This window comes from Limulus polyphemus, unplaced genomic scaffold (genome assembly GCF_000517525.1).
Source record: "Limulus polyphemus unplaced genomic scaffold, Limulus_polyphemus-2.1.2 Scaffold2613, whole genome shotgun sequence".
Lineage (NCBI taxonomy): Eukaryota > Metazoa > Arthropoda > Merostomata > Xiphosura > Limulidae > Limulus > Limulus polyphemus.
In genome coordinates this window covers 125112-150306 of record NW_013668223.1, presented here as the reverse complement: position 1 = coordinate 150306, position 25195 = coordinate 125112, and the positions used below count along the sequence as shown (strand labels likewise).

The following is a 25195-nucleotide window of genomic DNA, read 5'->3' as shown; positions in this document are numbered from 1 at the left end:
CCTTCTTACTGTGGACCTGACGTATACAATTCCAGATGGTGCCAGGTTTTGTTTGAAGCACTCTGCCATGTCACAAAAATATATTATTGCAGTTTGCCCCTCAGGTTGAGATGTTCCTCCTCCACATTTACATTCCTGGTGGGTCCAGTGTTGGTTGGAGATGGTCTAGTAAGTCCTCAGGTGTGTGCTGGCCAGTATCCCTCCTCCTACCATGGACTGGAGTACAAATCCCCACTGCTGCCAGGTTTTGGACTGGAGATGCACTTCAGGTTTGCAGTTCCTATTTCTACCATATGCTAGATGTCAGTTCTTGGTAGATCTGGTGTTGTTTGTAGCTGGATGCAGTACGTTTTTCAGCTTGTGTATGGCCAGATATCCTCCTCCTACCACGGACTGGAAGAACCATACCTATTGCTGTCAGGTGTTGGACCCATACATGTCATCTCACAGGGGTTTTCCACTTTACTACCATCTGTTGAATGTTGGTTCCAAGTGAATCTGGTGTTGGTTGTGTTGGAAGTGCTTGCAAGTGGAAACAGATTTTGGTACAGAAGCTCAATTTCCTTACTAATTCCTATTTTGAGGTGAAGAGGTAAGTGATCCTCTACCTACCACGGATCTGATATACCATTCCAGGCATGGCCAGGTGGATAAAACACTCGACTCGCAATCTGAGGGTCGCGGATTCGAATCCCCATCCCACCAAACATGCTCAACCTTTCAGCCGTGGGGGGCATTATAATGTGACGGTCAGTCCCACTATTCGTTGGTAAAAGAGTAGCCCAAGAGTTGGCAGTTGGTGGTGATGACTAGCGCAGATAGCCCTCGTGTAGCTTTGCGTGAAATTCAAAAACAAACCATTCCAGGTACCACCTGGTGTTGGATGAGTCGAACTACCACTACTGTCATGCCCTAGACACTCAACACCCAGGAGTACCATTCATCTGTCCTACATGTTCTGGGATTCCTATCTGTTTTTTTTGTTTTTTTTGCCTTCTGTGTTCATGACATTATCATAAAAGAGTGAAGAGCATACTTGGATCATATGAGGTGTGGATGTTTTGTCATTTGGTTCAATACCTCTTGGGCCTTCTTTGGGCACTTCGTAAAGGGGGGATCTTTTTTTTTTCATCAGCCCTCTTGGGATTCTAGCTATTTTGTGAGAGGAGGTAAGATATCTTATCAGAAGTTAGCATTTTCCTACACTGAAAATGTATTTTTGATGGATGCTTACCTCTTCTCACATTTCCCACACAGCCTCCCCACTTCCAATGATATATGATATAGGTATTCTGATCAATCTCAAAGTGATTAACGAGTGCAGATGTGAAGAGGGCATTGGTTACGATGCGAGTGGTATTGTGCTCCTATTGGTGGAGAGTAGCTGCATGTGGATATGCAGAAGCAGGAGGTGGAAGGCCAATGGTGTGCATTGAAATATGAGCCGATAGAGGGCAGTGCTAGTTGAGAAAAGCTATTTTGTGAGAGAGAAGTAAGTATCTATCAGAAATACATTTTCAGTGTAGGGATATGCTATCTTATATTTAGATTTTTTACAAATTGTAATGTATCTGTAACTTCTATAAGAATATAAACTTCTATGATGCAGACATTCTGGAGGAACATTTTTCTTACCTAAGTTGATTAGCTGGAAAACGTACATTGTAGAATTAAATTATATATATTATATTTGAAGTAAGTCTGTGAAATGTATAGGAGATAGATTGAGATGTTTCTTGTATAAGATTAAGTCACAAGTATACATTGTGATGTTTCCTTCTTAAGTTGTGTTGATTGCATCTATAATAGATTAAAAAAAAGGTTCCGAGCATACATGATTGGAGTTTTCATTGGTACCCTGACAGCAAAAAAAATATAGACACGTCAATACATGTATTAGTAGAGACCTGTCAAACATTTGTGGTCAAGTTAGTATCTTTATTGAACAGTATTTGTTTAACTACAGGATTTCTAGAATAATACAAAATAATTCTAATTGCAGACACTGAAATCTGTTTTGCTTGTCTTAGGCCTAACATTAGTTAAGCCTTTTTTAAGTATGACCTGATATTCAGTAGAGAAATAAATTAACTCTGTAATTTGTGTATATTTTTTGCTTTCGTTTAGTTGGGGCTAAACCTTACAGTACTTAGTACTATCAATAAATAAACTTAAAATGTTATTCTACAACCTAACATTAGACCTTTTTAAAACTATGATAAGCTTTTAATATGTTATACAATAATATGTCTACTAAAGTATGTTTACAGCCATTGATATGAAGTGTACATGCATTTTCAAAAAAGACAAAACCTGAGTATTATTATAATGGACAGAGAATGAAGACATTTATTTTTGCTCAGTTTAAGTACCAACTTTATGTGGATAAAACTAATTTTTATGTAATTTAAATTAATGAGAGCAATATTATCTACTGATATAATTAATATAATTTTGTTGGCTCATGTGTATAATTGATGAAACTACTTAATAGACATCAGTTGTTAGGAAGCTGTTTGGATACTAAATTGCTAGTACACATACATAGTGATTGTTCTCAGAAAAAGAAAGGTTAAGATGTTTATTTCTCATTTGGTTTAGAGAAGTAAACCTTGCTTCTTCAGGAATAGTTAGAAAAAAATTATCTCATATCAACTTATAACATGAGAATAATTGGCTTCCAACTGAAATGATCTTATCCTTTTGCTAGTCACACACTGTCAATAATATTCTTTGATATTTCTGTACCTTCCCATGGATGGTGTGGCTGGGGAATTTTTTTTTACTGTACTAATGGTTTCTTAGGTTTTATCAGTTGTTTGAAGATTAAAACTACCTAAAAACTTGTTTTAGTAATGACTGTAACTAGGTAATGTGTATGGCAAATGAAATTTGGGAAACTTGGCCCTATCTGAATAAGTATGTAGTGGTTAATTCTCTCCAGATTCTTGTGTGATACAGATATCATATATATTTTTGTACACACACATCTTACTGACAACACTGCTTTGCTTGAATTGATGTGTAATAGTCGTAGATAGAAGTGTCTTTTTACATATACTGATACATGTGAACATTCCTTAAAAGAACTGGGTTATCTTTTAAGAAGATATTTATCACAAGGTGGAAGAAAGGAAACTGAAAAAGTATAGCTTCATGTTTATCCAAAAAAAAAGTTTCTAATCACTTTAACTTTTAAGAATGCTAAATTTTTTTTAGCTTTACTAACTATATAGTAACAGTTTAAATGTGATGCATTTAATCATATGCACCCTCTTGTGGACATCACCCATTCAGTTGAGTAAAGTGAGCAGGCACTAATAAGCTGCCATCCTCCTGCAACTGATGTCTGTTTAGTCAAGTGGAGGTGTGCACACATAATTTGGTGCCCTCGTCTTGCAGCAGGTGTTGCTCCAATAGTCTAACAGTAGAGTTGAGGTGGACATAAGGTACGGTCTGAACACACTACCCATGTTGGCTCTTTGACCTCTTGTGTTAAAGTACTCAGATGGTAATGTTTTGATTCTGTACATTCGTGCGACACATAAGACTCATTTGCCTCTTCCTCCCTTCTTCCAGGGGAAAGAGTATACCCTGGAAGAGATGATATGTGCACTCCCACAAGTGTGCCCCTATGGCTCTCCTGTCATTGGGTGTCTCACACTACGTTTCCTTGAGGTGCTTTGTGAAGGACACTCATCTAAGGAAAACTTGCATTGACCCTTCCAGCACTTCATTGTGGGATTCTAGCTTGTGTGAAGAGGTATGTATTTCTTCAAAATTAACATTTTTCTTACCTGAAAATGTATTTCTGATAAATATTCACCTCTCTCACACCTTAGTATTCCTTGCTTCATTCTTTAATGAAGCATAGAGGGAGCTAATGTGAAAGGAGGTGTGTGTCACCCTCCTATTGGAGGAGAACATTCGCCCCATAATAACGTCATTATGCAGTAGTGAAATTCATGAGAAATGTTATGAAATTAGGTCGAAGTTGACTAAAGACTTGTGGCATGGGAAAGATAGCTTAATTGTGTGAAAGGTGAGTATTTATCATAAATACATTTTCAGGCAAGAAAAATGTAATTTTAACCCTCTGGATATGGGTAAGTAAGTGTGCATGTTATGACCTTTTTACAGAGTTACATCCAAAATTTAATTAAGTTACTTTACTATAAATGTATGTCAATAAACTTGGCTGTAAAAGGTATGTAATAAGTTTTTAATTTATCACTTTTAATATTATGTAAGTTTTAATTTCAAAAGGAAAAGTTGAAATAAATTCTCAAACTTCACTTCTATATATCATGTGACAATTTTTTACTCTGAATAGTCCTCTTAAATATTTCCACCCATATCTGAGCTTTAATACATAATCTAATCTTATAGCCTCCAGTCATCTTGATTTATAGAAAGTCAAGTCCTTGTTCCATGCCCTCCTGTCACATACTACTTTTCAAAAAAATGTCAAATTCTCTGTTAAGTTTGCTATGAAATTATTTATAACCAATAAATAGTGAAAGGTTTTAATTTTGTGATTTACATATAATGCTAGCTAGCTAGTTTGCTTGTTTCAAAACACAAAGCTACATAATTGACTATCTGTTCTCTGCTCTCACAGGTACTGAAGCCCAAAGTTTAGTGTTATAAGCCCACTGACTTACCTCCGAGGCTGCTAATTTGTTCTCATGACAGCTGTCAATTTATCTGGTGTACAGATTCAAAATTGCTATCAAAGAATTCATCTTGACTAACCTAGTGAATTATTTTTACATACTCATACAGTGTATGCTTTGTGCATGTTAATGTTGTGTTCTAAGCTGAATATTTGAAATAAAAATTCAGTGAAATAGTGACAAAAGCTCCAGCAGAAATTTAGGATTAACTTTCATTATACTTTGAGTCTTCAGCTACAAAAAAAATAACAGTAAAAATTAAACTTAAGAGATTTTTCAACTTGGTATGTGCAGAAGAAGCTTGTGCATTAGGTAATTCAATATCATTATTTGAGCTAGTTAAACATGGTTCAGAGAGCAAAAAAATTAAATAACATGTTAACTGTTAAGGATAAGTAACTGTAATTTTCTGTTAAAATATTCTATCATTTTAGCAAAAAACAAAGGGTAATTTAGATTTTTTTGTGTGTATCTGATGGGTAGGAAGCAAGTCAAATGCGAATTCATATAATGTTAGGGTAGAGAAATTTTTATTAAATTTTACTGCAAACTTTTTATATTAATTTAGGAAGTTATGCAAATGACCTTTCATTTAGACATATCTTTTATAAAGAAGTTTTTTTTGTTTTTGTTTTTTGTCAATAAAAGCTTGCCAAAATATAGAGTTAAATGCTATTTTGTTTATTTTAATTTTATGATAAAATGCTGTATACTTGAGAAAGTGTTCTTTCAACTTAGAAGCACAAGTTTCACAAAAGCTTCCATGTTTTATTACTTGCTACTTGAAAAAAAAATTTACTTTTTCATACACAGTGATAAACTGGTAAATCTATTTATATCACTAAAACTAGAAGAAAACATTTTTTCTGTGTGTCCATGCTGTTGGTATGAAGATGCCACTGAAGAAACTACTTAGTTTTTTTCTTGGAATGTAGTGCTTTCTTTAAGACTCCTTGAGAAGGTCTTTTGGAAGCATCAAATGGAATAGATGGACTGTTTCTTACATTTTGTAAGTATTCTCCTGGATCTGAAATAACAAAAACTTTAAATTCATTCTCTTATCACACAAGTAAAAGGAAAACCTAAAGATTAGATAAATTTACTATAATTCCACAACAACTATTAATGAAAAACTTATAGAAAAGGTCTTATCCCAAAATCGTTATATTTACAATAGCCCAGCTGCATAATTTTCAGTGCAACAAGAGGCTCCAGCATAAGGCTATGATATCCACGGTGCACCACTACTTAAGGCAGTGTCTCGGCCATCATTAACAATCAAATTGCACAGAGAACCATACGCAACACGGCCAGTATTTTTTTGTACGAAAAAGCATGGGCACCTATTTCAATCTCTAGCTGTTTGAGGTAGGGAATGGTTGAATGTGAGGTATGACAAGAAGTTCTCTTGGTGAACCCATACCCTGTTAGCCTCATTTCCAGATAAAGATCCTTTTTATGTTGTGTGCTGTTACTTGGGACATGTGGAGGGCTTTTGCATACTACAAAATTCTTACCATAACAGTATTTTTTTGGATCGGCCTGGCCCTAAGTTCATCCATATTCCTGTGTTTTCCAATTCCATTATCAACAAAGGCCACACCCATCTGAGAAACTTCTGGTTATGTTCCGAGTGTATAAATATTTCATGTCAAAAAGGGCTGTCGTATAACCTTCCCTAAATTGCAGTTGTAATACATACCCTACTATTGTGACTTTATATTGGCTGTAGTTAGAATGTGACTTTAGTTAATATATTCAAAATTGGTTTAGTATAATGTAATCACCCTCTTCGGTACCACTCAAATAGATACTTCATGTATTTAGGAATCAAAATCTTACATTTTTACATTCACATAAGAATAGTTGTATTTAAAGTTAAAGTAACTTAATCCTATGACTTACACATGTCTATTAACAGCTAACTTAAGTTGTTCTCTAAAAATTCTAAAAAAAAAAAGCAGGATAGAGTTGGTGCTTGAATATACTAACAAAAGTAGTAATTTATTTCACTTTCTGTAAACTTGTAATTCTACTGTAGCAAGAATTGTTTTCCACAAATTTTAAGGAAGGAAGATAGATTTGAAACATTGTTTCAAAATACAGACTCATAAGCCAGGTGTATTCTGGGTTGTAAATACACCCAGTTTTTAATTTGTTACAAATCATTATTATAATAATTTCTCATAGCTTAAGAAGTGTTGCAAGAAGTATGGAAACCACTTTATATAAGAAAAACACAACAAACAGTTAGTTTATGAAGTACTTTTATGACAATTAACATTTTTCAAATAACTTAAGTTTTTGAGAAATCTATACTTGTTCTTGTGGTTTCTTTACAAGCTATAGGAAGAAGCAGATGTTAAAACACTACTTAATTCAATGAACTCATTAACATGCCACTTAAAATATTGTCCTCCTGCTTTAGTAAGGTAACAGAATAAAATTTTTCTTAACCATAAACTCAAATGAGCTAAATATTGCAAAACTCTATACAAACTTATAAGATGCTGTATTCAATAGCTAATAAATTATCCTGTTGAGAAACAAACCTACACATACTAATTATTATGCTTCAATTCAATGAGAAAACAAAATTACATTTTTTACAGCTAAAAAGCAGTGTCTGAGCTTTGGGATTTTGCAAAGTTGCTCTGAATTAGTACTCTTCAAATAATTTTTAGAGAAACTTGTTGAAACATGTAAAATTTAAAATTTGCATAGAAGTATATAATGATAGTTTTATAATCTACAATAAAACATGTTCACAATTTCAATTCATGAAAATTCACAGCTATGTAAAACTAAGCAGTACATTGTATAAATGAGCAATATAATTTTTTAAAACAGTAAATTTCATAAACATCAAACTTTGGTTTATATAACATACTACTATAATTATTAATGTGTAACAAATATCCCACTAAACATTTCCTTCAGCATTTAAGCTATTTTCACAATGATGAAAATCATGCACTTTCACACAGTCTATACTCTGCCATATGAAAGAGACTCCTCCACAAAATTTTCACTCCCAATTTTGAGCACTGCTAAAGAACTAAAAATTGTTAGTGGAAGTGTTAAGTTTAAAGATTCAGTAATTTAGGCCTAACTACAAATGTTCCCATTACTTCCATATTTATATGTTGTCATACTCAGTCTGAACTATGAAATAGCCTTTTAATTTCCTAATTTGAACAATAATTTTTACCATTTTCAATATGTAAATCAAGATACCCAATAGATTTATTTAATTTAATAATGATGGAAAGACTTGCTTAATATTTATTAAATCAATAAACTTTCAAGCTAAAACATAATAAGAGTAATGTCAGGTTACTCACTGTTTTGATAGCAGTGAGCTATTTTAAGTTACGGCTAAATTACTATATTTTATCATCTTGAAAGTATAACCACAGCTTTTAGTTATTTTCCCACTGGAAGAAATAAACCATGAAACCCTTGGAACTTTTAATATAATGCTAACTAACCCTATCTTCTCCATGGTTCACCACTCCAATTATTCTACTTGTCTTATCTTTAAAATGTTTGAATGAATATTTATTAGTTATTTTCCTTGTAGATTATGATCTCAAATTTGATTACAAACTGAACATGTTCCATTCAGTAAAATACTTTAAATGTAGATAGGGTATTCGGCTAATAAACATAGTGGACAAAAGGCTTTATCAAGCATTTTTAAATCCATAAATATTAAAAGAATTTAGATAAATTTTAAGTTTGCATAAAAGCTACATCAACTGTTCAATTATTAACAAAATTCTAAACCAAAACACTTTTCTACAATTTGGTTTCTGAAATCTGCTTTAATAGTTTGTCTACAAAAGATGTTTAGTAGATCTCAACTATCAGAAAACTAAAGTTCAAATATTATAAATAATGCTGCCCATAAAACAATTAAATGGTTAAAATTTTAAAAGCTAATTATTATCATTCAATTTTTGGGGTAACTAGTCAAACCATGTGTGATGGAGAACTTATTTCAAAACTGCTGTGTAACTTACTAATGGTATAATTATTCGGATTATCACTTTCATCTTCATTATGTGTATTATTATTTTTACAATGTCTCGACCAGTGAATTTTCTGGTCACATTGATATGGCTCCCAGTATTATGAAAACATTTGGACAAAAGGTACTAGAGATAAAAAATAGAGGTACTTCCAAAACATGTCAAAAGTGTCCTCCTGATAGCCAAGTGGTTAGAGTGCCTGTATCCTATATTCGAATCCTAGTAATTGCACAAAAAAAGCTTTCTGGTTGTGATGCATAAAAAATGTCTGATATAACACCTGATGAGAATAATAGTCTGAATAATTATACCATTAGTAATACTAACATCTCATCTCTATCATTCCACAAAACTACTCCATAACTTGAACCAAAAAATTTATTGATTATTATTATCATACTCCATAAACTGGGGGAAAATGTGAATAGTGAAAAGAACATCTTTTTTAAAATGCTTATGTAAAAGCCTTCCATTGCTCATCTGCTAATACATATAACAATTTTCCCCAATTTATGTAATTCGGTAAAATTCTAACAACAGATAAAATGAATAGCAACATTGACAATGCTGTATGAAAAAAAAAATGACTCACTAAAAGTTAAAGGTCTTTACAGTATTAACTTAGAATCAGAGCAAGCTACCTACTTAAGAACAAAACTAAAAATCAACCTTGTAAAGAATACAGCTAATTAGATATACTTTATGTTCTTATCTATAAAGGATAAAATGTATTGTTTCATCAGTTTAGTACCCTTGCTGTTAACAGTAGATCTGGACTTAATCTGAATATTTCACAAGGTTTGGCCATCTTAGGAATATTAGGTTTAAAAGTCCCAAATCCATATATTCAGTTAACACAGATATACTTTATGTTTTTATCTATAAGGATAAAATGTATTGTTTTATCAGTTTAGTACCCTTGCTGTTAACAATAGATCTGGACTTAATCTGAATATTTCACAAGGTTTGGCCATCTTAGGAGTATTAGGTTTAAAAGTCCCAAATCCATATATTCAGTTAACATAGATAGATATACTTTATGTTTTTATCTATAAAGGATAAAATGTATTGTTTTATCAGTTTAGTACCCTTGCTGTTAACAATAGATCTGGACTTAATCTGAATATTTCACAAGGTTTGGCCATCTTAGGAGTATTAGGTTTAAAAATCCCAAATCCATATATTCAGTTAACAATGCAAAACAATCTCTATTAATAAAAGTATCATAATAAGACTAGATATTTTAAACGTACTAACCAATACTGACTGTAAAGTTTCACTAAATACTCACCTTGAGTTTTATTTCTGGATAGAAGAAAGTTCACTTTTTTTACCATCTCTATGAATCTGCTTAGGTTTTGATGCTTTACTTAATTTCTGAAATAGTGTACGACAAAGATCTTAATACAAGCTTTCTATTGCAATGATACAGTATAAATGAATATACAACTCTAATAACTGCAATTTTCAAGTGACTTTAGAACACTAGCCTACATGGTCAAAGAATATAAATTTTAGAAGATGAAAAAACACCTATCTAGAGAAAATTACTTGCAAAGAAACAAACTGTTCATGATTTTTTAAGACAATTATTAAGAATATATTAATATTTTAGAACTAAAAGAAGGGATATTCACCTCTTCTACAAGCACAACTTCTAATGGAATTCCTCTTGCATTTAGCATGCATGTAAATTAAGACTATTTACTTCTCACAGCATTTCCTTACATTCACTGTTCGCAATTCGGTAACCTAGTATATAGCTTACTCCCATGAGAACTTATTACTTCCACACCGTATCTAATCAAAGGTATATGGTCACATATTATAGATCATCATGTTAGTATAACAATGGAAAAACAAGCAAAATAACTTATTCCATTCCAAAATGTTAATTTAAACTATACCTTACATGTGCTACATTTATACAATTAACCCCCACACACCTACACTAACATGGAGGTAGGCACAACATAAACATTCAGGTGCCTCTCACACTTTCTTGAATAAACAAACTAGTTATATTCTCCACTGAAAGCTAAAAGTATATAAGTACACAAACATTTAATGTAGAATTTACACAAATTATTCTCTATTAGAATACAGTAAGTTTATTGAAATCTAAAAAAACATTCTAGATGGTTTATATATATATATTAATTTCTTTTTTACCAAAGGTAAAATTAAAAATATCTGTGAATCAAAAATGACTTAAAAAACCCATATATCTTAAAGCTACCAGAAGTGCTATGTTTAATTAATAAAAATTATTCCAAAAAAAGAAATACTATGTATTTACTGATAAAAGGTTTGTTCCTTAATTTTAAGTTTCTCTACATTAACTTTTTCACCTAAAGTGCGCACACACACATTTATCTTAATTGTGGCTAGTGTTAGTTCAACATCAATAAAATGTGAGGGTAAGTGACAAAGTTCATTAGCTTCAGTTGTAAGGTTTCTACCAGTTTCTCCAACAAAAACTTGAAACAAACTTTTATACACTACATACAGTGAAGTAAAATAAGTTCGCTCTTCTTTTTCTCAAGAAAAAAATTTAAACAAATAGAAAAAATTGTTGGAAATTTCTAAGGTGTCACACAATAGTGTGGGATGAGCCAGGAATAACACAGTAAAGAAAATCTTGATGAGCCTTAGGAGGTTGCATGAAAACATTCATAATGTGCAATCCAAGTATTACTTATGTATTTAAACATTCTAAAGAGAGAAATTTTAGAAACAGTGGACCTGGAGTGTTAACTTGTCAAAATTATTGTAATTAATCAATTATGTGGGAATAAAAAATAATACACTTGTTAATGTGTAACATATCTAAAGGTGGCAGTAAATACCATCCATTTTGGTAGACATTTCTTTTGAAAAACTGGATTGTCATACTATTAAACACTATATTTCTAATTTTTAGCAAAAAAAATAAAGATGTTTCTGAAATTGATATTTGACAAAAATTGAATTACCTGTGGCATGTTTTTCTTAACCTTACTGATTGATTTTCTGAAAAATACTGAATGTTTAGGCAAGTTTTTTTTAAATCTGGCAAATGGACAAGGTGCACTAACAGAATCCACTTTAGGTGTTGAGTCTTCATTATTTTGTTTTTCTTCATCATTCCTTAGAGTACCTTTATTCAATGTTTGGGTTTTCCAACTGGTTGAAGGACTACTGTTTGGAACATAACTTGATTCTATGAGTCTTGCTTCAGATTCTGTTGATTTTCCAAGTTCTTCTGTCTTGGATTCATTACTTCTCCAACTGTATTTTTCACTTTCTGTAAGAAAAACGTCCTCATCATTTTTACTATGATTCAAGCTGTCATTATGATCTATGTTTTTCTGCAAAGAATTATTAGGCAATTGTGTATGGGCAATTTTCTTCAGTCTATTATCCCGTTTGTATAAATCTTGGCTTCCCACACAACTCTTCTCTCCTATAAATTTTTTCTCTCGTGTTTTTCCTTTCTCTTTCTTTATTGCTTTTCTCTTTCGAAAATTTTTAGGTACAACAATCGATTTAGCTTCATCTTCAGTTCCACCCAGTTTTCTTTTCTTACAATTAATTTTTGAAAGTGATTCTGTTTGATTCATAACAGTTTCAGATAAACTTTCTTCATTACAAGTTACAGTCATATTATCAGACAGCCTTTCTTCTAAAGGTATGTTCTCTTCTTCCTTCTCATCATTTCCAATTTTATCGTTTGGTTGTCGTTTATTAAGTTTTTTCAATTTTCTTTCTTTGACTTTCCAAGCAAAATTTTCTTTCCTGACATTTTCTTCTTCAAGTCTTAAAGACCTGAGAGCATCTTTAATATCCTCCTTTGTAAGGTCAAGGTCACTTCCACTGTCTTCGGTTCTCTCAAGGGGATAAATTCCTTGCTCTAGGTCTCTAAATCTAAAAAAAAAAAAAAAAAAAAAATTAAACTTGACAATGATCGAAAAAGTTAATCTGCATTCTATACACACCTAAAAACACTTAACTGAGTTTTAAATCTCATCAAATATACAAGTTCAACCAAAGCTACATAAATCCCAAAGTTAAATCTAATCCCTAAATTTTTAACAAGTATTTTTCTTTTAAGAATTTTAATTTAAGGCCAAGAAAAAAAATCTTAAAGGTGCAAAGAAACCCTTTGCATATAAAAATTCAAAATACTAAAATGTCTTGAGCAAATGCACAAAACTCAGGTTGATTAAAAGGATTTTATAAAACTCAAAAATAAACAAATGGAAAACATGGCAACAGCTTTTGAAGAGGTTGAGTTTTTTCTTCCTCCTCCTCTAGAAAATGAAAATTTTGAAATCATAGCTCGCAAAATACACCTGATTATTATGTCTTTTCAAGATAGCAGTGATGTAAAATGCCAAACAAATGTGAAAGGTAGGTAGGTATGTTAAAGCCAGTTGTTTTATTAGACTGTAAAGGAAAAAACAGTACATCAGTGTTTTTTGGGTACATTTGTGTACAGATTGCTTCTAAAGTCTTCTTTAAGAAAAAATGCAGACATTTTCACTGAGCAGTGAGAAAACTTATAATGAAAAAAGAGATTAATTATTTGACTGAGAGAAGGAAATAAAGCATGGTATATGAAATGAAACTGATAAAAAATACATAAATAACAATCCCATCTGTAAAGTTTTAATGTATTGCATATAATACAAATCCATCTTTACAGTTTTTTCTAATTATGCATTTGTTAGTTTTCATTAAATTATTTTTTTCTTTAAACACTGGCTCAAGTGCTACTAATATCAACAGAACCTGAATCTGATGGTGATCTAATGAGCTAATTAAACTTCATTTTATATTTTAAACAGAAACTTATCCACTAAATGGATACATCAGAGATCCATAACTTTGAACCACTGGCCAGATGGAAGACAGGCAGTCAACAGCACCCACCATTATACAGGCTTTGTTGATCTCTTTAGCAAAGTGACCATCAATCCTCTTTTCTTGTTCAATGTGTCCACAAGTAAAAGTTCAGAATGTGTTCAGCAGCATTACCTCTCAAACCTTGAACCTTTCGATCCACAGCCTGGCATGCAACCACTAAGCCATACTCTTTTATACATTATAAAATAATTAGTTTTTATAATTCATCAAAACTATTACCCATTTTCAGAAGCTACACAACTAATAAACTACAAAACTTGTTGCTAAATCTTTATTTCAAATAATACAGCCAACCCATAAAAAAGTTTTGATCCACTAATGATACAATTTTCTTAAAAGAAACAAACTCGTAGAAGAAACTCCTACTTCCGAACTTAATGTAAGTTAAGCGCCCAACCCAATATTTACCTATTAATAAATTGGTACTTTTCTTTGTTTAGTTTTTTTATTGAGATGTTAAAAAATAAAAACTATAAAAGATTAAGTATTGTTAAAATATTGGAACCTGGATAGTGTTGCATTAAACATATGAAATAAAAATATATATACACATATCATTTATCTTTACAATGGGGGGAATACTAATCTATATCAGACTTAGCTGTTAAACATCATTGTATTTTTAGTTAAGTTTAACAAAAGAAAATTCCCCATGTTTGTGTATTTTATCAAATACAGAAAGACTTTCAAATATATACCATAATTAATGTTTATAGCCATTACTGTATTGTACTTCAGTATTAATGTATTCAGATACAGTTTGTTGACAGCATGTACTATATTCAAAAGAAATAGCAAAAACAGTAAAATCAAATGTGAGAGCACAACTTACTGGGCCACAAGTGTATACATCACTGAACGATTCTGAGGTCTAATTTCTGGGAATTTGGCAGTCTTCAAGAGCAAATCAGCAATTTCATTGTAATCAAACTAAAATAAAATATAAATAATAGGAATATGATGAGAAATTAATGAAACACTAAATTACATCTAACAAGCCTACAAACCCAAGATAAAAAGTAAATTCTTACCAACAATGCTGGCAAATTTTGATCACATTCCAACTGTTCTTCAAACTTATCTGAAGAGTCTTCCTGTTCACTTTCTTCATCCATTTCACTATTTACACCAACATCTGACATTTCGATAATCAACTTGAAGACTCTGTCACTCACTGCCTTTAAAAGGATAGAACTTAAAAAAGAAAATCATAATTTTGAAATATCCAACCACTTTTAAAGCTTTAATTGTATCGTGTAAATATACCGAGTTAAAAATTTAGTGAAGTGTAGAAAATAAAGAACCAAAAAACCCCAATCACTTCAACAAATTTTTTTAAATACAATAATAATATTACACAATATCAAAAATATTGTTAACCCTCAAATTACATATTTGTTTTCATATCATTTACTACTGTTGGAATACACATACTGCATCATATTGAGTAACTTTATATTTCTAGCACTCAGTGTAAAGAACTGACCAAAAAAAACATTTTGTGAAAAAATTCTCATTTTCTATACAGAATACATAGGGACACAAGCAATAACTAGTGGGAATAATTACAACAATGATAATCTTATTTACTTTTTGTATGTGTGTGTGTGATTCAATTTGTTAACCCTACCAGACCTGGCTAATTCCATTTTGAAGTAGATTATGTAGTTCTGGTCATGTTTTGTTGCAAAATTAAAACTAGAAGATGAATTATTTGAAACTTGACAGAAACTTTATTAAAGGTATGTAGTTTCAGAAAAAGATCTTAATTTTGATATATTTCATTTTTATGCATTAACAGGTTTCAAATCTTGGAAAATTACATTACGAAATGGTTTTTATATGAAATAATGAAAATACATTTGTTCCAGATTTGAACTTCTATGTTTAATATATTATTCTAAAAATGCTTAATAACATTTTATCATTTTATAAAGTGTAAATTATGTAAAAAGAAGCCACATTTTCAAAACTTAGTGCATATTCACAACCACAAAATATTGTACAGACAACCACATTTCCAAAAACATATCCCTCCTGACCACTTCAAATTTAATCAAGAAGCTGGATTTAACTGTAATGGATGGCATTCCAGTTTAAATCATCATGAATATTCCGCCTAAACAATCTATCAAATTAATAAGAGCTTGTTTTAGAATTTACACATCTTGTACCTTTTCTGCTTCCTTTTATACAAACAAAGTAAGGCCTGTTTCAGACTAGCATTTATATTAACTATTCATACCTACTCACTATGCTAAAATTACAAAAGTTAACTAGAACATTATACAATTTACTTTGTTCCTAAAAATCTAAAACAAATAAGATTCTTTCAACATAAGGGGTTGATTTGTTCAACATATGTTAAAGCTATTAAAACTTTACAGTAAATATTTTAAGTGGATGAAATCCAAAAAAATAAAGTGTACTTCTCAGTAGCATTTGGACCAGCAAATTGTATTATGAAACAAAAAAAACTTAAAATTCAAAGTCAATTAAAAACACAGAAAAGTTTGTATTGTTTCAAAAGTCAATATTAAGAAATTCATGTGAATTTTTTCTAAATGTTTACAAGGTTTTGTCTTCCAGTTACTACTCAAGAGATATTTCTAAGAACCTATTGTACAGAATTTTTTTTACATTCTACAAAATATGAGAAACAAACTTTAATATTTCTCTAACATCAGGTTAGAGCATTACCCCAGTAATTTCATATGCACACTTATTCCTTAATGTCCATATACCATTAAGTAATAATTCTCTTATGCAAATAAAGTTTAGGATGAGAAATTCCTGACAGAACAAGATTATCGATGATCCTTTTCCAGTCTGTCAATTATCTAATGTAATTCTTTCTTATGTTTTGTAGTTCAACAGAAATGACAGATGCATTACAAGAAATATGGAAAGAGAAACCACCATATAACAGATATTATACCAGAAAATTTGAACCTACATTTTCCATAATGCAGCACAAATACTAAGTAGTATTTCGCCTTCCATCCTCAGCATACAGTGCATGAAACACACACACACATTATATATATATATGCACACATACACACACACATCAACCCTCCATGTATGGCTGTGTCAAAGTGTGCATGTCATGACCTTTTACAGTCACATTTAAAATTTGTTATCAATGTATGTCAATAATTTTGACATAAAACATAGTTCAAACTGTTATATGACCTAAATTTTAACTTCTTAATTTCAAAAAGAAATATTTAAATAAATTTTCAATCTTGGGCTCTGTGTCATTTGATGTTTTAAGTTCTCCTTTCTCCCACTTAATGCCTTTCAGTGTCCCACAAATTAAATATACATACTACAGATATTGAAAACCTAGAATATCAAAAATTTCAACATCCAATTTTCTTACTTTACTGAATTTTTTCACATCCACATGACATGCCCTCCTATATTTCTCTCTAATTCTCTCCAACACTGCTACTGGACATGTTTATAACCAACAGAAAAGGCAAATTCTACAATATATAAATAGCACAAGTTTTTTTTTTATCAGTAAAAGCCAATAATTTGCCATGAGAGCTGCATGTCTTTGGACTAAAGATACTGTTCCAATTACTAGATTCTTCTGACCTATTTATGTTATTTAGAAAGCCAGATAAATTACAGAAGTTTTTTGTATGTTCTAATATAGTCTTTGTGTGTGTGTGTGTTCTAAGATGCATATTGGAAAACTACATGAATTATATTGATCAATCAACAGAGCAAGAAAAAAGTAGGCTTACTAAACCATAACATCCCAGAACAAATGGTCTCAAGGCTAAAGTAGGTGGTAACTTTCTTGGTTTATATATATTTATCATTAAATATTTTTTAACAAAAGTAACTAAAATGTAAACATTAGAAACTTATTAGATTAGATACAAAAACCTAAATAAAATCTCTCCTCAAGGAATGCATGTGGACTGTCCTCACCTGATGTAACTGTCACAGAGTCAGATTTGACGTAACTCAGTAGTTCATTTACCTTACTCTCTCAGTGACTAATTTAATGACTCATTACACTAGTTATACATGGTTCAAACAGCAGTAAAACAATAAAGTTATATGAAAGCCCATGTGAAACTGTTAGATGCCTAATTCTCTTTAGGATATATGATTGTAGTTGTCTGTTACAATCTGCAGTCATTCTAGGAAAAAAAAAACATATTTTGATTTTATATTTTAAACTTTTACTGCAGCTTATTTTCCTAAAGTTAGTATTAGGATACAGAGAAAAAAGATAAAATAAACTTTTGATATTCATTTTAGGAGATCTTAGAGATATGCACATGAAATATGAAAACTGTAGAATAAAAAAAAAAGAATTTTTATTCTTAACATGAAAATCACCAAAAGTAAAGGCTTCATAATGTCACAATGAAAATATTTTAGTAAAAAAATCTGATCTTTTGTGTAAAACAGACTTGCAATGTTTACAAAAAGCTTCATAAATTTTATGAAGATAAACTTGGTAAATTCTAAATTACAGTAAACAGAAATGAGACTGGTGCAAAGAACATATGGCTGAACAAGCATAAAATGAATAAAATGTTGTAAAAATTAATCTTGGAAAATGCAAACACAAGGCTATAAAAGTACATGGTACAGGTACACTTGCACTGATATGCACAATATAGGTTGTGCATGGTATACAGTACCATCCAATCAAGCTAAGTCATAGCTTACATCTAATCATGTGTGTGATAGTGGTTGGTTTGGTTCTTTGTGTCAACAGCATGCTGTTGCTTGTATCTATTTTTATGCATGATGATCACACATCAGTGTTTGCAACATATTTCAAATTATAAAAAGCAATATTAGAAGCACCACTCACAGGGGTTTTTGAAATGTCAGAGCTACTTTATGAAGTATTAATCTACATTCTTATAGAAGTAGAGAATAAATCATATTAATGCAAGCCTACAAAGTCAGTTAAAAAAGTTAATATCCAATGTTAATTAATATTCAATAAGATTAATGATTTAATAATTCCCTAAATAACCAAAAAGAGGGAGGAGGATAACAGGTTGAAGCCTCAGGTCTAAAATATGGATTAAAGATCCTCAAATTACCATAAGTCACTTACAATTAGTGAGAGCTGTGGGCTACATTAGTGGTATGACAGTGAAGTTAATTTGCTGATTTACTTACAGTGATCATTCTATAGGTAATGTCTACATGGTAAAGTATTACAACACTAATTGAAGTGCAATGAAAATATACCAAGCTATGACATTTAGAACTGTCAACAAAAAATGTTTTGTGGTTTTTTCAATTGTAATGAAAACATTTAGTACAAACAATTTGTTTTAGATAATCCTAGCTATCACACAAATGCAGCTTGCTCTCAGAGAAAAAAATTGTTATGTTTTAAAACTGCACATGATAATTTATATTTCTAACAAACTTTCACCAGGCAATTAAAATTGAACAATATATTTTTTGAATTTCAGAATTCCTAATGTAAGATTCATTTTTTCTTCATTTACTAAGTAAAAAAAAGAAACACATCTTTGTTCCAGTCTTGTTCTTATATAAGTTATGAATATACAGTTGCTACATCTATCCAAGAATATAAATCATTCAATGAGTCAAAAGCTATGCCAATTTTATCATTTAAATATATTATCTTTGATGAAACAGCATGAACAAACTTACTTACTTGTTTGTTGTTGCCAGTAGATTACAGTAAGGACGTAAAAACCATATAGTCTTTTGTGAAGGTAACTAAAAAGACATAAAACTTTCTTTAACAATGGAATTTATTGATATGTAAACTTAAAATTCAAAATTTTGGAAAAAAGCTCTGACCAAAATCTTTATGCTAATTTAGAGAAATTCTGGGTCATTTCATACAAATGTGTGCATATATATGTTTTCTTAAATAAAACAGAATTTTACAATAAAACCTAGATTCCACCTCCCCCTACAGCCAACCTATGTCAGATCTTATTTACAGAACATGCTGGGTTTGTGGAGAATAAGAGACTCACTTAAATGGTTAACATATCAGACACAAAGCAGATTAATTACATGAGAAGTTGGATTGTTTTAGATAGTGAAATGTTTTAATTTCACAAATCTACTATATGGGATGTGTTAATGCTAATAATGTAAATTAATGTTATACTTAGATTAGTTTGAATCTTGTCTAACAGTTTAGTATGCCTACATTAGTTTTTGTTTCTAATATTTGGAATGAAGTCTAGATTCATATGGATAAAGCTATGTAGATTATATACTGAAGATATTTGCACACACACACTTTCTTCCATACTGAACTTTCCCTGACTAGTCACATAAAATTTTCCAATTTTTTTAAAATTAAACATTCCCTGACCCGTTGGACCCTTGCCTAAAGTTTTTTTTTCAAAAGAAAATATGTATCACTGATTTTGTTTTATTTTAATTTCTAAGAATTTACAGTGCCTGTAAAGTGTCAACTGATGGCTTCAGATTTTAATTTATTTGGTTTAATTTTCAGAATGACCAACAGCAAGTACCACTAAGAACAGCTTTTCAGTTCAACAAGTAGTTAAACATGACAAAAGTGCTCCAAATTCAAGATACTCTTACCTATGATATGACAAAATTAATAGTATGATACAGTGGCCTTATGTCTGCTGATCCCATAAAGTATCATTGGAGTTGCCAACTCCCGTGGTCAACATGATTTTATTAGTCATTTCCAAAGCAATCAAAAACATAAAAAAAAAACAATTGATGTCATTTTGTTGCCAATCTTAGCTTACTTTTGGTATACTTTTAACCTTTGGGAAATTTTTGTTAAATGTACCAGAATAATTTTTGCAATTAGACTGTATAACTTCATACTTTCATATTGCACAACACCAAAAATCAGAGAGAAATACCACATAAATGACAAATATGAGCCTCCAAAATTGGATGACTCCTACTTTATTTTGCATTGATTCCCCATTTTTATAGTTCCCACAGAACATTATGAATGCATTCTTTTGCACTGTGAATAAACACGACTAACATAAAAATTATTTTGAACCCTATTGCAGGATTCTGAGATCCATATTTTCTACAAGTGTGTAATTATGATTTTACAGCACCCCAATGGATACATCACTAAACATCTTGGTACTCTTAACAAATGTTGACTATTCTTGGAGTAATTAGCAAATCATTGCTCTAATCTCAATCTTGTTTAGACCTTTTTTATTCTATTCATTCACAGACCACTTATCTTAATTTTAAGCATTTTATTATACAGTGTTGAGTAGGTTATATTAAAAATGATTTTGAATAAGCAAATCAGCAAGTCAGGTGACAACCTGACCCAACATAAAGTTGTAGTGGAACAGCATGAATATCAAAATTACACTTGGACATCGTTTGCAGTATCGTATATAGTGTGATGTTTGTTTGTTTGAAGTTAAGCACAAAGTTACACAATGGGCTATCCGTGCTCATAGTGTGATGCCACCTAAAAACTGATCACATTTGGGAAGGGTATGCAACAGCCCTTTCCCAAGTAAAATATCTATACACTTAGTCCATAAAGATGTGTACACAATGAGGATTTAGAATTTCCAAGACAGAAATATCCCTTGTATTTATGGCCTTTGGAAAACAAAGGAGTATGAATCAACTTGGGGAATCAAGACTATCAAGAAAGAGACCTGCTACAAATGTTATACTAGCAGTGATAAGTGTAGCAACTTGTAAAATGAAAATCTGCAAACACAAAGGTTAGTGACAAAGACATCCATATGTCCCAGGCAGTAGTATGCAACATATTCAAGAAGGATCAAGGGTGTGGGTTCTTCACCACCTTGGAATATCTAGGATTTTAGTTGGGGGGTGGGGTGGCTTAAAAAGTTATGGAGAACCCAACCTTGAAAAAACATATTGTAGTACATGAAAAAGTGAACTAATTTCTGAACAATTTTTTAGTGAACATTCTGGCAAATGTGAGTCATTTCAGTCAACTTTTACAAAGTTAACTCCACAGACTGCCGAGTTTATCATACATGCTTCCTCTCATGGGACCAATCTGCAGAAGTAGGCAAGTTCTGGTTAAAAATATTGTTCACTATATATTTATGGTTCTGTACTTATGTTGAATTATAATTATCTAGACCTTTAAAGCAAATTTTGGAAATTTGAGTCAAACATTTTATTGAAAACATCCTGTCCTATCAAAACTTCAAAAACAACCTATATATCTCATACAGTGTCAATCATAAAGAAATGAAATTAACACACTGGGTATACACTCAACAAATAAGGTTCTACTAAGCCCTTAAAGTGCCATTTGCCTCTTCTTCTGGACTACAAGGAGGTCTAGAACAATAAATATCTTTTACTGAAGGTCATATGAGCCAAACAAATAAGCTGTTCACTTCCATCATACTCCATAGATATATTTTAAGACACTTTAGGCAGCTAAAAGATTATTGTTTCACATTAAAAACTACTCGACAATATGCTGGGTTAGTAGGTTTAATTAACCCTCTCAATATGGGTAAGTAAAAGTACTCATATCATGATGTTTTAGTTATATTCAAAATTTAATTAGACTACTTTATTCTTAATGTATGTCAATGAACCTGGCATCAAGACATAGTTTATAAGTTAAATTTTAAAAGCATGCAAGTTTTAATTACTCAATTTCAACAGGATATGATGAAACATTCTAAAATTTCACTCTGTATTAAGTGATATTTTGTTTGCTACAAATTGTGCATTTTCTAGTTTTTAACAACCCTTATGTGATGTCTTGAGTTTAACATAAACTACACATTTATAAGAGTAGCTGTAGTACAGCAAAAGAAGAACTAGCCAAATGTATTAAATTTCTATGCAGTACACTTTTTTAATTTATATATAAAAATAAAATAACTAAAGTGTAAAAATTAAAAACTTATTAGGAAAATAAATGAAAAATTGTAATAAAAAATTTAAACATTTCTCAGTAAGGTTTACATGAATTTAACTACATAAATTCATGTAAATCTTCATGAAATCTAGTCTTTTGAACTAACCCAATTTGCTCAACATTAAACAGGTTGCCATGCTTATCTAAGCAAGTTTAATCCAGTTAAGCACTCACCACTCATCTCTATAACTGATTACAGATTGAGCAGTGTGCATGGTTCAGATCTCTCAGCTACAACTCATATCAGAATTCATAAATTCACAATAATAGTATACATTAGACTTACTGACAAGTCCATTCAGGTTAGTCTCTACACATCATTTATAGTACTTTTAGAATCATGAATAATCTTGATAATGATGGAATCTTGTAACTAATGGTGAGTGTTTTTAAAGTTAATTTAGGCTAAAAGTGTGAGCAAAACTGTTCTTCAGTTTAACAAAAGAAATCATCAATCATAGTATATCTCAAAGTGGGTACTTTTATTTCACTGTTTCAGAGATTTTCTCTTGATGAGAACTTGACCTTTCAATGTAAATGATACTAATATGCAATCAAGCTAAGAGGATAGATCAGATACCACTACTAAAATCCTGATAAAGATGTCCCAAATTTTGTTTGTTTGTAATTATACACAAAGCTACACAATGGGCTATCTACGCTCTGCCCACCACGGGTATCAAAACCCAGTTTCTAGCATTGTAAGTTCGCAGACATACCGCTGTGCCACTAGGGGGCCCCAAATTTTGAACTAATAACCAAAGAAAAGGCAGCCAGTTAGCAGCACCAACTGACATAAAGGTTCTTATACAATCCTATAAACCATGTAAAGGTAATGAACACTTTTACAATATACCTACACCTGAATTTGCAGTGTGGTCAATGGCATCTAGTCTCAAAACACAGATCTTCAGTGTAATTCAACATGCTAACTATCAGGCCACACCCAGCCCACTTTTGATAAGAGTCATAGATTATGGAAAATAAATTTCCAATATTAACTGAAATTCATTTCAGAGAAAATGTAACCATCAGAATAAATCATCTACTTGGGAAAATAAGCTAAAGCTGATGTTTCATAAGTTAACATTTTTTGTTCTTTTATAACCAATATTAACATTTCATACTTTCTTAAATAGATGTAGATTGTTAATACAACATCTGTAGAGCTAAACTAAAAATATATACTTGTATCTTACCATACATTTATTACAAAACAGGTGATATGATAAATCTTTGCTACCACTCAAACATAAGACAAAAAATGCAAGTAAGCTGAAGAAAACCACTCCATTCCAAGATATATTATTGTCAGAGTCTAATATATTTTGACCTTTGTGGTGATTTGATTGTACTACTTGTTTGAATTTCAACACTTTAATTTTGTAAGACTGTCTTCCAATGATGAAAGGTTTTCACTTCTATGAGTTCAGTATTCTCTCACAAGGTGGTGTGCATCTCTTGAAATTCTACATTTTCAATTTTATCCTGCTGTCATGTCAAAAGAATATTACAAGTGGTAAAAAAAGAGAAGTAAATACTTTAATAAATGGTTGTTTATAACTTTTAATGAACATTTAATATTAATATCCAAGTGTGCACTGAGCTAATATATTTTTTGTCAAATCTACCACCTATAGCTTTTAGTAAAACTTGTGAGAGTTAAAAGCAAATTGATGTTAACCTTCAGGTCAGTTACCAAAACTAAGAAACAAATACTTTAATCCTTTCACTCCATAATTAGGTTTCATGTGCATTCCCCAAAGTTATTAATTCTCCATCAAAAAATAAGTCTTAATTTGATCTCTTTTATTACTTTTCGAACTTGAAATGACCATAAATTTTCAATATCTGGCATTAATGCTTAACTTTAACTGATAACAATTTGGAAGCTGTAGAGCTGGATGTATGTGTGCAAGTCAACAGCTGACCAATAAGATTTTCTGATTACATCTAGTGAAGTGCCTATAGCATATATTTCTCTTGCTAGTAATTCCCAAGAATAATCTTGCTTCTCTGTTTGTCATAACAAACCTTCCTGCATTCAAATTTAAGTGATATGGAGTTGATAAGGCAATGTTGTATGTTCTATTGGTGAGACAGATAAGTACAGGTAAGTACATTCAAAATGTTTCTGATCATCTTCACAGGACACACACTCGAATTGGCTGTATTTATATACAGTAACACTCTGGCACATCTGTAAGGCCTAAAGTTAACTCTGGCTTATTAACACTGATGCTTTGGTATTTTGTCACACAACAAAAACCTTAACTTCATAAAGTCACTCACTCTGGTAGTATTGAGGGCATACATTTTCATGCATTACTCTCAAATGAAATCCTCTAATTTTTTTCCCACTTTCTTTATCAATTAAATTTCTTCTCAACATTAGTTTTATTTTTTTACATATTACTCTGAACAATTTTTTATACCAACTCAGAAGTCCTACTAGAATTTTATTAACAATTATTATACATGTAAAGAATTGTTATTGTTTAAGTACAAAGCTCATTTCAGAAGAACTATATTAGTATTTACAGAATCAAACTTTTGAGGTGGAAGTACTGAACACTATGAAAAAAAGAACAAAAATTAGTATAAAATAACTAAATGCAAGTATATCAATTCAAAAGATACTTTTAACACAC

General features: G+C 31.1%; 2 protein-coding genes across 5 annotated transcripts in view; one reads left to right on the top strand and one right to left on the bottom strand.

The window, feature by feature from the left end:
- Window positions 1-14444, top strand: part of LOC106467431 (uncharacterized protein C11orf57-like) — a 29098-nt gene extending 14654 nt beyond the window's left edge. The window contains exons 4-5 of one of the 4 annotated variants that reach the window (XR_002612418.1): window positions 3580-3763; window positions 4622-5350. Coding sequence is in view for 1 of the 4 variants with exons in the window: in XM_022395621.1 (XP_022251329.1) it covers window positions 13540-13807 (268 nt within the window). In the remaining 3 variants the exon portion in view is untranslated. Of the gene's footprint in view, window positions 1-3579; window positions 3764-4621; window positions 5351-13539 lie in introns of those variants that run through there. The other 3 variants (XR_002612419.1, XM_022395621.1, XM_022395620.1) reach the window with 3 other exon arrangements.
- LOC106467429 lies at window positions 5424-19393 on the bottom strand. Its single transcript, XM_013927780.2, has 6 exons — window positions 19296-19393; window positions 14650-14812; window positions 14451-14548; window positions 11686-12616; window positions 10002-10087; window positions 5424-5703 (listed from the first exon to the last, which is right to left on the bottom strand). The coding sequence occupies exons 2-5, from the start codon at window positions 14758-14760 to the stop codon at window positions 10010-10012; spliced, it is 1218 nt and encodes a 405-aa protein (XP_013783234.1). The 5' UTR covers window positions 14761-14812; window positions 19296-19393; the 3' UTR covers window positions 5424-5703; window positions 10002-10009.
- Between the last annotated feature and the right edge of the window lie 5802 nt (window positions 19394-25195).

What these genes read in the sequence shown, in the direction of transcription:
- LOC106467429 (XM_013927780.2), bottom strand. Translation starts at nt 14,760, where the DNA reads ATGTCAGATGTTGGTGTAAATAGTGAAATGGATGAAGAAAGTGAACAG. An exon ending in ATGTATACACTTGTGGCCCA is followed by an intron (nt 12,617 to 14,450) that starts GTAAGTTGTGCT and finishes TTTTTTTTTTAG; the next exon opens with ATTTAGAGACCTAGAGCAAG. An exon ending in TTAAGAAAAACATGCCACAG is followed by an intron (nt 10,088 to 11,685) that starts GTAATTCAATTT and finishes ACACTATTTCAG; the next exon opens with AAATTAAGTAAAGCATCAAA.